General features: G+C 44.0%; 1 protein-coding gene across 4 annotated transcripts in view; it reads right to left on the bottom strand.

Annotated features, from left to right (window-relative positions):
- The window catches only part of MEP1B (meprin A subunit beta), a 465,679-nt gene that overhangs the window by 49,020 nt on the left and 403,645 nt on the right, over positions 1–13,014 (bottom strand). For all 4 annotated transcript variants that reach the window (XM_069620973.1, XM_069620975.1, XM_069620974.1 and 1 more), the window contains exon 13: positions 11,512–11,698. In XM_069620973.1, the coding sequence (XP_069477074.1) occupies positions 11,512–11,698 (187 nt within the window). The remainder of the gene's footprint in view (positions 1–11,511; positions 11,699–13,014) is intronic.

Genomic DNA, 13,014 nt, shown 5'->3' with positions numbered 1-13,014 from the left:
TAGCATCATGTTTGTAGAAAGTAGAAGGTATGGAGAGAAAAGGTGCAGGGAATAAGAAACAAAATCAACAGCGAACGAGTACAGTTCCCAGGCATGCATTGCCGGGGAACTAGTAATTGGCAGCCACCTTGGTTGTGGCCCTACAAAAGGTCCAACCACACCCAGAAACATGCTTGTACTAGAGGATCTGGAGGAGAGCAATCCTTGATAGCATTCCAGTCCTGTATGTGAATATACTGACCATTTCAAGAAAGGATGGACACCCTCCACAGCCAGGGTGGGAGGCCTACCAGGGTGGCAGCCAGAGCCATTCCTACCCAAAATGGAGGAAGGTGGCAGTTGGGAGAGCCCCAGTTCCTGTCCACTACTAAAGTCCCTATAAGTGTGTGGGCAGTACTACTGGTAATCCACCCACACCACTGTATGACAATGTTGGCTAGTTTCTTTCTTCTCATTTCATTCCAATGCATCCATCAGAGTTCCCAGCAGACCCATACAACATGATAACCCTCCCGACAGATAGCTCCAGTCATACCAGGGAGAAGAAAAAACGATATCCAGAGCAGCAGCGACCAAATGCGGCAAGGAATACTAGCTGCTGCTAGCCGACAACCAACACATGGAGAGACAGAACAACAACAGCACAGCTCCTTAACACAGACTTTAACAAACTAGTCGCGGAGCAGCTCCTATGAATGGACACAAGAAATATTCCAAAACGTACTGATGATTCAGCCGCAGCATGTCCTCTGATATGAGCAGGTACATGATCCAATGTGGGCTGCCATTGACCCGTGCAGCGGACCCCCGAGGCAAAAAGGGTTGGGGCGTAGCCCCCTTTTTATGTATTTTGATGTGATGACACCTCCCGGGTGGGGAAAACAGTGCGAGATTGGCCTGGGGACATGGGAGAAGACCAATGGAAGAAGGAGGAGGAGGTTACCACCGGGGACAGGAAACTGTACGGTGTGGTCTGTTCAGGGGAGGTCAGAGGAGGAAGAGGTGGCAGACCAAGAGGCCAGAGGAGGAATGATGGTGGACAGGAGTGTGGAGGTGAATTTCTGAAAAAGGTGAGGTATTGGGTATTGGTTGGTTAGAGCTATTGGTACTGTGTGGTGAATGTGCGTGTATGGTGTGAGAGTGTTAGTGAAATAGTAGAGGGTGAGTGAAGTTGACAGAGAGTGAAAGGAGGATGATAGAGTAGATGGCAGCTTAGAGTAGTAATAGAATGGAGAATAGTAATGTTGGAGAAAGGGGAGAGTAGTAGTGGAGAGGTGAGAGTAGTAGTGGGAAGAATACTAGGGGGTAGTAGTTTTGCAGAGAGAGGAGAGTAGCAGGAGAGAGAGTAGGAACGCATAACATTGGAGGGTGAAGGTAGGTTGTAGAGAGAGTGGGCGTGAGAAGTTGGAGGGACAGAGGAGGAAGGGGGTGCAGTTGGAGAGCGGAGACTAGCTGGAGGGAAGGACAGTTGTAGGGCGATTGAGAAGGGGAATATTAGGACATGAAAGGATGGAGATAAGAGGGGGCTTGAGTTTCTGGAAGGCACAGCCCCATGACCCTTTACACTAACTTGAAAGGAGAGTAGTTTACACCCAAGAAATCCCAAAGGTAGATTATATAGTTAAGGTGGTTGCTGTTAGGCCCTTACCACCAGAAAAGTCAAAACTTGGCAGTAGGGGGTAAACAATCAGTATAAACTAACCAAGGGAGTAGGGACAACTGATGAATTATGAATTAGGAAGAGTCTTGCTTGCTCTAGACGAGAGAGAGAGAGCCTCTTTCAAGAAGATTAATAAACACCTGTGATGAACCCTGTGGAGTCATTACCAAAACCTACCCCAAAGTCTCCTCCTATGTGGCCAGGAGAAGGCAGTCGGTACCTGATCCTAACGTTGGGGGTAGTATCAGAGGGAAGGATCACATGGGAGGAGACAGCGATTCATGGGAGGTGGTGACTCCACTAGGAGAGACGCAGTATTTGTCCTATGAAAATGAGGAGGACATCATTCCCAGATATTTAATGGCATACTACCAATGCTCCAATCCTTCTAACATCAAGGTTCCAGAACCTTGTTTTAAAGAACCAGTTAAAGAGAGTCAAGCTGGTACCTTAGAGGCTCAAGAATGAAACAGAAAACCATTTGAATGTCATGATTCTATCCTAAGGGTAACCTCTCCATCTAATGTGAAATGGCAGTCTCTTTATCCCAAACCCCCTTTCTCTGGTAACTCTCAGTCTATAGAACAATCAAATGTAATTGAAAATAAAAGAGAGCAATGTAATATCACTCATTCTCTTAAGAAGTGCTATTCTTAGAATGCCAAAAGTACTTGGTCGAAGAAGAGGAACTCAAAGGCCATGGGGACTCAGAAGTATGAGTATCCAAAAGGTGCGGCCTAGTCATTGCCAATTAGAGCACCTGAGCGGGATATCTAAAGCCCAGGATAAGAGCCAACTAGAGAGTTCGTGGTTGTGTTGTGTTGGTTGTGTTGTGATGAAGTTGAAACAGAGGAAGAAGCAGTTCAGATCCGTGCAGACTGCATAGCTGAGGAAGTTCCAGTCAACTCAATGGGTGAAAATCCAAAGAACTGCAGAGTACATGAGCGGAAGACGGCATCGAAGAAAAACCCAGCTGCAAGGAAGATGCATTACCGAAGCATTACCGAAACAACGTGAAGCAGATTGGGGAAGCCGTGGAAGATCAACAGAGCTTCTATTGCTCCCGGAGACTGCTGCGCCGCTTACCTGAGGCTCACTGAGGCGGGAGAAGGGACAGAGTGACGGCCGAAACACCACAGCGAGACCTGACAACTGAAGGGAGACCCTGTGAAGAACTGGTGAATGTTCAGAGAATGAGTACTGACAATGGGCACTCCCTGAAAGAAAGTTGTCACAACTTAATGTTTTTGAATACCAAGCATTTAATGAATCCAAGAAGAACAGATTTAATGAATATCTTTCAATGAAAACAAACGAAGACAAGTGGCAAATAATAAAGTATTTGGGCATACCCACAGAGAGGAAAAGTTAGAACCGGTATTGCCTACAGCCAAAAGGCTGTTATAAGACATTGTGCAACCACCAAGAAGGTAAAAGCGGGAACCAGTATTGCCTACAGCCAAAAGGCTGTCATAAGACTGGGTGCAAATACCTAGAAGTGAAAGGTTGGAACCAGTATTGCCTACAGAAAAGAGGCTGTCAAGAGACTTTGGGCAAAGTACCAGTGGGGGAAGTTTCTAACCACCATTACCTATCACCAATAAACTACAGGTCTAGCAAATCAAGACACACCCTGGGAAGCATTCATATCCAGCATTACCAACAGCCAAGAGGTTATGGTAGACTCTTGATAATACAACAAGGCATACGTTCCCTTCTAAGATATATCACTCTGGAAAAGCTTGTATCTCACATTGCCAGTGGACAAGAAATTGTGAATCTACATCAGAAGTGAAGAATACTGCAACCAAACCAACAAGTTGCAAGTTAGTGGTAGGAGTTTTCTTCTTGGCAGGTGAGAGGGCCAGGACAAATTTGGTGATTTGATACTCTTGAGGCAGAAGGAGTTGCAGAAAGAACCTTTGTGGAATTAAATACTAGTTAGTCCTGGCAGGCTAGTGGACCAGGAGAGAAGTTGGTGATTTTATAACCTGTGGCAGAAAGAGTGGAGGAAAGAACCATTGTTGAATTAAATAACGTATATATGCTTTATTGAATGTTGACAAATAATAGAATAAATGAAACAAGTTGTTGGGTGCCATCCTGATGAAAGAATGTTATTTTCAAGAAGAAGTATTGAGAAAAAAAGAATGTGTTTATTTGACAAGAAGACGTTTTCGAACGTGTGTGTTAGAAGAAAATCAATCATCCTTGAAAAGGCATATTGTGTAAGATATTGTGTTGTCTGAACTATTAACCAATTGTGGTAAAAAGAGTGTTTGTTATCTCTTCAAGAAAGACTCTGTGGTTGGAAAATACGTTTCTATTTCTCTGAACAGAAGTCTGTTGGAACAGAATTACAATTTGAGTATTCCTGAATTGATTCAGGGGAAAGGAATACAAACCTGGTCACAAGGAGTGCTTCCAAGATATATTGATGTTTGAGTTGCAAAACTATGTTTTTTTGTTGAATCAAAGGTCAGCCATATTTTCCTTGTAAAATGTGATTATATGTATTAGTGTAAGGGCCAGAAGGATTTTGGAAACTAGGTCAGTTATCTTTAGTTTTAGTTCGCTAGGCAGGGACCTCTCTGTTAGGTTAGGGAAAGTGAGACATTTTACTTTGAATAAATGGCAAACTTTGAGAAAACTTTACCTTTGTGCCTGTCTCGCATTTCTGACCCCTGACACACCCTTTAACTTTGTTTGGAAGTTGGTTATTGAGACCATATGTGACACAGGGAGAGAGCCCTGCAATGGAGCAAGCTAAATGCATGTTGAGTCTTCATTTGCCAGGGGAGTAGGAGCACCAAATGTAGGGATGCTCTAGCGGGGCAAGTCCCTAATACTAGATAGGTTCTTTGTCATTCTTAGACAAGGGTTCCTGGGGCTTATTTGTAGAGCTGCATTTGTGTGACAAACCAAAATTGAGTGTGCTGCAAAATGGATCTATGTGATGACTGCGACCCCCATAATTCCGACGGCCGAAAATTGTGACTTTTTTGTTTTAAACCCCCTTTACACCGTCTGCGGGGGGAGACCCCCCGTGACACCCCCATCTTACTATTATATCACATACCCCCCATATATATGTGTTGTAAGAGGGGTCTAAAAAAAAGAAAAGTCGGAATTTCGGACGTCCGAAGTATGAGGGCGACATTTTGGGCCATTACCCTGCAAAATTACTGAGAGAGTATAAGTACCAAAACGTTTTCTTTCTTTTACAGGATCACTTCAAACTACACACTGGTGTTAACACGCATGAGAATACTGTAAAGCAACTATTCAAGCTGGAGAATGTCTTAAGGGTGCTCAGCAATGCGAAAACATGAACAGCGATCCCTGCTGCAATGCAGTAACAATGCTAATGATTATTTTATCATTATTATAAATGCTCAGGGAAGTGTGCGAGTGCAAGGAAAGAGCACATCAAATGGGTGAATGTGTTGGCCAAAAACAACTGAGTGATGAGAGTTCAAAGAACTTGCTCAAAGAAAATCAAGGAGCCAAAGAGCATGACTTTCCCTACTTTCCCTTACCGATCCAATTATTTTTCCATCTTTCTGATGTCCTGATGTCAATGTGTTCCTGTGTGTACTCAATCCGGACACTAGGACCATATAGGAGGGAAGTTGATTCTGTGCTACTCCTAAACAGAGGGGTAGCCAGGATTGTGTTATAAGTGGGGCCTGAAGCTACTGTAGTAAGGGAGCTCACAGAGGAGCACATACCAGCCAGGGTGAGTTAAGGGGTGTACTCGCCTCAAGGCTTTTATTTAAATAATGGGTTAAAAATGGTGCATTTTACAGTTCACTTTCTGTGATAAATTAGGGTAAGACGTGAAAAAGCCCATTAGATGCCACATCTCCAACAATGCACATGAAAAAAGCCGACTATATGCCAGTACTATGCCAGTGTAGAACACATGTTCATACTGATTGTGCCTACACATGCCCATTCGGATGCACCTAAATATGCCAGTATTTTCTCGTAAGAAAGTACTCTTGTTGTTTGATTTGCCCATAAAGGCAATAAGGATTCTATAACAAAACATGTTCATGATGGCTAAGCCAATATATGCCAGGATCCCCACGTAAGAACATACTCCTGTTGGCTTTGCCTTAGTGCTGGTAAAAAAAGTCATGCCCTTGCTAGCTACACAAATTCTCCCCGTGTAAGGACACTCCTCATGTTGTGTTTGCCCCATAACGCCAGTAACAAATGCCATGCCACAGTAAGAAAACATTACCTTGCAGGCTAGACAAATGCACCCCCCATGTACCCCGACCCCTCATTTACATAATAACACTCAAGTTGGCTTTTTTTGCCAAAAAACACCAGTAAACATGCCATGCCCATGTCATGTCATTGCTCCTCCCCAGGACCCTTTCTTTCCTTACCTGTTTCCCTCCAGATGTGCTGCTGCCTCCTCAGCTTCAAGCACACTCCACCCAGACAGGGACCAGGAAGCAGGGAGAGCTCCTGTTTCCTGACATGCACGGAGAGTGACCTCTGTTACTCAGCCTCATATTGACATCTGAAAATGTCCACACAGTGCTGCGTGCTGAGGGGGCATTTGCAAATCGTGGGTGGGCCTTGCCCGCTCAGTCCCTACACTGTCTATGCCTCTGCTCCTGCACAGGATCCATCTGGGACCTGATACATATGTATTTTCATACACCTTCTCAGTTGCTATGAAGGCAGTTCCACTGGAGATTTTATTATTTATGTATTTATTTTTTACATTTATAGCAGCGCACCAAACCCTCAGGTATCAGGGCACTAGTTACAGTAAGTGCGAAGTGAGGTAATACAAGTGAATGAGCATGCATAAGGTTGCAAGCATATGGTGGATCTAGAGCATAAAAATCTGGCGGTGCCACGCCTCATGGTGCGGGGGGCAACTGCCAGTGCAAAGAAATGCACACGTGACAATATTAGAGTAAGTACACAGTACGGGAAAGCCACATCCCTAGGTACGGAGGGCTACATCGGGTGTGCAGCTACGCAGAAGGACAAGTTAGGAGAGGGTGCACCGTCTGGAAAAGCCACGCCTCACGTTATGGGTGGGGGGCTACATCAGGTTTGCAGCTACAGGTAGGTAAAAGCGACATTGTTTAGGGTACACAAAATGGAAAGCCTCACCGCATGGTGCGGGGGGGGATACATCTAGTATGCACATACAGGTAGGTAAAAAGCGACATTGAAGTACGTTTTTTTCTTTTTCAAATTACAGTATTGATAAATGAACAATGTGTAGGTTCGTGAAGTCGAAATGAATTAAGAAAGTACATTTGAATTTGTTTTATTCAATTACAAAAGAAATAAACAAATAGTGGCTGAAGGCGGGGCAAAGAGTGCATTTCTATGATTCTTTTTGGTGCTGGGCTTGGGAAATGTGTGTTGTCGCTTTGTGGTTGTCCATGATAGGATATGATAGTATATTTATATAGCGCCTATACACAATGTGTTTCAAAGCGCTACAAGGCAAGGGAGAGAACAAGGGAAAATACAATGACATTCTTACAGGCCATGACCAGTAAGGATGTGAAATTAACTATCGTACTCAGCCTGACGACATTTCAGATAGAGCAAGAGCTAAAGGGAGGGGGAGAGTGGGAAGGAAATGGAAACAGACAGGCGACTACTGTACTAGGCCTGACAACATTTCTGGTAGAGCCGGAGAAAAACAAAAGGTGAGGGAGAGGGGTGCAGAAAGGGAGGGGAGGAACAAAACAAGCGACTATTGTACTAGGCCTGACAACATTTCAGATAGTCCAGGAGGTGGGGTGGTGGGGGTGGATAAGGAACACAAACACTACCATATGATTCAAACTCAATGAATGCTATGTATCAATGTTAGGCACAATCAAGGCAATTTTTTGAAAACACTGAGGGAACGATGAAGTCGACTGTTTGGGCACAGGTGGGAATGCCTTAGTGGCTTGGGGGCCTGCCTTAGTCCGTCTACCACCTCTGTGGCCTGGGTCCAGCAGTTATTGGATTGCGTTATGTAATGGGGATTGCAAAAAAGTTCAGCAGGGTTTGTCAGAATTCCTAGAAAAGTGGTATTGGCCAACACTTTCCACACAAGGTTCCTGTAAAAAAAGCAGCAGATAACATTGATGTAAAGCTTGTCCTGTAAGAGTGCAGGGAGGAACGCACGATTCACGATTGGATTAAGGGGCTGCCTTAGTCCATCTCCCCTCGGTCCCTGAGCCTTGTATTTTTCAATCGCAGATGGATGTGCAAATAAGCAATAGGCAGCATTTGCTACTTTGGATCAGGCACTGGCATGGAGTTATGCTGCTCCTTAGGGTCAAAGAAGCTATCAGGTCCAGAGCTCCGGTGCAGCAAATTTGGGTAAAGTTTGATACAATTTATTTCTCGGGGTCTTAAGCATATAAGAGCTGATATAGAAACTGCTTAAAGCCCAATGTATTCAAACCTAATTTGTATAAAGTATGGTTTAAAAAATGGATTAAAACCAATGACGTCGCTATGGTGTACTCAAGATTATCAGAACTGAGCCACAAGGGCTAAGTTTAGCTTGAATGCAGAGTTTTCAGCTGAGTAGTATGCTAAACGTACAGGACTCTTTGGAGAAAAAGGTACGAAGAGGTGCGGCTCACCGTAGGTTACAAGGTTGCAAGACTGAGTACCACTACGCTGGGTGACTTCATCCAATGAATCCCTGGACTGACTTCCTTGCCAATCCTGCACCGGACAGCGCCAAAGAGATGTACCCTTACGCCGCTGAGGGCTTCACCGCTTGCAGGTCTGCGGCCTATAGATGTCTGGAAGAGGGCATGTCCGACACAGGACATGGATGGGCACTTGCAGGATGAGGCCACGGAGGCACTGCGTGGCACCAAACAGCCACAGACTAATGCTGCTGTGGGTATTTCTAAATTTTTGACCTCCTTCACCCTTCTGGGCACCTTATTCCCTCCTCTAAGCAGCATCCTCTTTTTTAATAATGTCACCGACTTTAGCCACCACTCTCCCGCTCCTTGACTTTTGCTCTAGCATCATTAACTCCTTGGTTTAGTCTGATGGTCATTTCCCAGCTACTAGGTTCTATTAGCACCCCTAGAAGGGGGAGCTGGACAATCAGGATGCTCGAAACGTGGGCTTGATTCTCCGGCATAAGCCTGCGTTCCGAGCAGCCTGTGTTCTGCTGGCCAGTGCCCCCTTCCCTTTGTCACTTTCCCATCCTTTCCACTCTTCCCCTCTCACCTCTTTGCAGCCGTGTAGTTTCCTAAAAAAAAAGAAGCTTACTTTGTGGTTCATTTTTGTTTGTTGATGACGTGACACTCATCAACACAGACTTGCAAACTATGACGCCACTGCGTACCACCACAAAGTACATTTTTTTAATTAAACACCTTTGGCCCCACCCCAAAAGGGGGAAGTCCAGCCCGAACTGCTAGGTCACATCCCTTCTGCACGAGATCAAAAGCATCCCCAGACATGTTTTGCCCAGAGCAATGCCAAAAGTTAAGAATAATTCTAAACCTTCCACCCATCACCTGTTGTGTTTTGCTTACGTCCAATGCCATCGTCAGTGGAAGAGACCTATGTTTTCTACTATCTAGCTGGTTCACATACATTAATGCGATCAAGGTTACCTTGAAATCATGCTTGTTTTCATTTGAAGATACTCTGGAAAATGGTTACGTTTTCCATCTCAGTGACCGTTATTAGTTCGTCCTTTTTGGATCATGGCAACTGTGTTTACTCAAGGATGCCCACCTATCACATGAAGCACTTGCAGAGTAACCAAAACAGAGCTGGAAGGATTGCGTCAGGCATGTTCTAATATTAGTGGACCAGTCCTATCCTCCAGTCTCTACTGGCTTCATATGAATATGGATATTCTTTTTTTAAAATCTTTTTATATTGCAATTGGTTTAATTTAAACCTTTACAAATTCATAAAAACAAAAAGAGATGAGAGAATTTTTTTAAAAAGGAACAAAATTCAAAATAGAAAACTAAAAAAAAGAAAAAATGAAGAAAAAGAGAAGAGAGAAAAAAAATCACAATGTATACCATACTCCAATTAAAACGATTAAAAAACAAGTACAAGCAACGAAAACAGTAAAAAAACTTACTCAGTTACATACATCATACTAATTCTAAACATTTTTAAAAGAAAAAAACATCATCGCCAGATTAAATAGCAAGTCATACTACCTAACTTCATAAACTTGCGAAACTAATAACAGAGAACAGTATCAAAGAACCATCCTTTCATATTTACTACTTTAAATGTATCCACGTGAATTCAGAGGGGAAAGAAAAAAATGCAAAGGGAAAGATGGAAAACCAGATACTAACTCAGCAGCATAAATGCCAGTTCCACTGAGTTCCATTCCAATTTATCCTTCATGGACATTCTGGACATTGAGGCAGCGTTTCCATACCATATTGTCATTGCACCCCAAATAGTAATCACAAAGAGCCAACAGGAACTTGATCCTTAATGCCCCAAGTGATGGACACTCCAAAACTAGATGTTTAATGGATTCTGATTTTACATGGCAGAATCTACAGGCGGTATCATCATTCTCAATTTGTTTTCTTCTAATAAGAATATCCTTCGTTGGTAAGAGGTTCCATCTTAACCTAAGAAGCAACCCACGGTAATATTGGCTAGGGAATTGAAGCAGGATTTTAGAGAGGGATCCTCTGAGTTTGTGCTTGTGAGCAAGATGCCCCAGTGAAGCATAGGAATGAAAGGCATCTGCAGTCAGAATCCAATCATGGTCCAACAAGGACATCTTGGCTAACATAGGGTTATTAACCAAGGTTTCCAGATTCGAGCCAATATTCACAAGGATAGATTCACATCTATCCTTGAGCTCTACTAGATTTACTGAGAAGCTCAAATTCTCTCCCACAACCTGGTACAGAGGTAGGTATAGTGGCCATAATCTTAGCATACAGTGACAACAGTCGCCACTCTACTCTAGCCCATAGTAAAGCCACCCCAAGTTCACACCTAATGGCTGGTAATGGAACTGTATTTGGCACCCCAAGAATCCGTCTCTATATCCTGCCTTCAATTTTATTACGGATCTTTGCTGATTTGGCAGGTGTCAATTCAAGACCAGAGATAATGTTGGGGAGGATTTTCCCTTCAAAGAACATTAGTGCCGGCTTTAAAGAGAACCTACCAAGCTTTGCCTTATGTAACAATGCCACAGTGCCAGGCTTCCTTCCTTTATATGCTCCACAGCGGAATCCCAAATACCTGACACAAGCCGATGTATTAACTGTAGTCCCTTCAATTTGCCAGGATATTTTAGTGTTCTTCCTTCTCACTTCCTTCTCACTCTCATAAATGACAAAATTACCACAGAGGGACACCCTTCCTCTCCTTTTGAGCTAATGCATGTATCCCATTACTCCCAACAGAGCTCTTAGATTAGCTACCCAAAGACTGTTTCGGCTTCCATGGTGTAAAAGAGTTGAGAAAGGAGATGTAAATGTCACTGTTTGGGGGCATCCTCTGAAATTCTCTTCCACTGTCAATCTGTCTAATTAATAACAACCCAGCCTTCCCGAAAAAACTGTGGAACAAAAGGCATTTTCTGGCTCTGTCTCAGCATTGCGTACTCACATCTAAATTAAGAACTAGCCAGAGCCTAAATCATTACAAGAATCTCTAAAACTGGCTTCTTCAGGCATATCTGCCAGGTTGTGTTTAAAATCTGACTTTCAGAGCATTTCCCGGTTTTCTGACCTCATTGGTGGCTACTGCCTTGTTGAGTTCCAGCCAAGCAATGGCATGAAATACATAAACACCATATGCAAAGGATTGAAGGAGATACATTCTTAGGTTACCTGCAGACAGGTTTCTGATTCTCAAGGACACAAACACCATCATTTTGACAAGTATAGCCTTCACAACTGGTCCCGGGTGGATGTGCTGTACCAGATATGTTTGCTGTACCAGTAACGTTGGCTCCAGATGTTGTTGTACTTGTTGTGGGCGTAGGGGCGGGCTGAGAAACCGTGAGATGTGATACATCTAGATGAAAACAAATATTTTTAAATTGGTTATTATTCAAAGACAGGCAGGACAAAAAGATGTAATTATTGCATTTGTGGTAATCAATTCCATTAATACAAATTTGTATCAGGATACATGATTACACGTGTATTGTTGTATGGGATGGTAGTCGTGATATGTTCATAACCTTCCTAAGTATGTTGGTTGGTATGAAAAGTGACCATCTCAAACCTCACTCTAAATTATTCAGAGGGCCCGGCTAGGATTTTGCTGGTCACGGGAATGGACGGTGTTTGTCAGGTGTTCATCCGAAGCTTAGGGCAGGATTCCTGATTGCTTCTCCCAGAATTCTACACCAGTGTCTCCAAATTTTGGAGTCACATGGCTGCAAAGTCATAATCAGGCCCCAGGGAGCTAACAACGGGCCCGTTATTAACGGGCCCATTGTTAACTCCCTCCCCATTCCCATTTGGCCCTATGGGGGCTCGAATGGGGATGGGTTCCCTGAATGGGGAAATACCAGGTCCTCCAAGGTTGGAATGGCCCGGTATTTCCCCATTCAGGGAACCCGGACCCGGTATGCAGTATGGGGGTAGCCATGGCGCTAATAGCTAATAGCGCCATGGCTACCTCCAACCTCGTAATGACCCCCTATGTCTCTGCGCTTGACTTGAATTGGCACATGGAATGGTTGTCTACATCGTGCAGGCAGTGTCCATCTGCAGGTGAGGGCTGGAGCGGTTGTTTTTACCGGGAAGAAAAGGCCATCTTAAAGCCATCTCAAGACTAGGCTTGGATCGCTGTTCGTACCCTCTTTGGCTGTGTCAGGAGTGGAGGTTTGAAAAACACAGACTGTTCCCTCTAACCGGCAAAGGATGCATTTTTGGGTCACACCACATTAGTACCCTCTTCCTCAGTTTCCAAGCGAGAGCTGAAGTGATCATTTGTACCACACAGTCATGGGTCCCATATGCAAGGGTGGGAGTGATTGGGGCTCATTTTGCTCCTATAGTTAATTTGAAGGCGGGGACTGGGTACGTATGCACTCAGGCGTAGACAGGTACCTGCCGCCAAATGGTCAGCATTTGAATAGCCGAGTGCAAATGTGCAGGCCAAAAGGCAACGTACATGCGTGTATGCTGTCTTTTGCCCTGACATTCACAGTTACAATCAAACGCTGTCTGAGATGCGAGCGTGTCAGGCAGCATTTATTTCTAATGGTTAAAGCATGTTAAACAGCGTTCATAATTAAACGTAAATGCTGCCTGGCATGCGAGCAGAGAACAAAAGTGCAAGGCAAAAGGCACCGTACACGCATGTACTGTCTTTTGCCC

The sequence above is a fragment of the Ambystoma mexicanum genome, chromosome 5q (assembly GCF_040938575.1).
Source record: "Ambystoma mexicanum isolate Mex_15411 chromosome 5q, UKY_AmexF1_1, whole genome shotgun sequence".
In the NCBI taxonomy this organism is placed as follows: domain Eukaryota; kingdom Metazoa; phylum Chordata; class Amphibia; order Caudata; family Ambystomatidae; genus Ambystoma; species Ambystoma mexicanum.
This window is presented reverse-complemented; position numbering and strand designations above follow the sequence as displayed.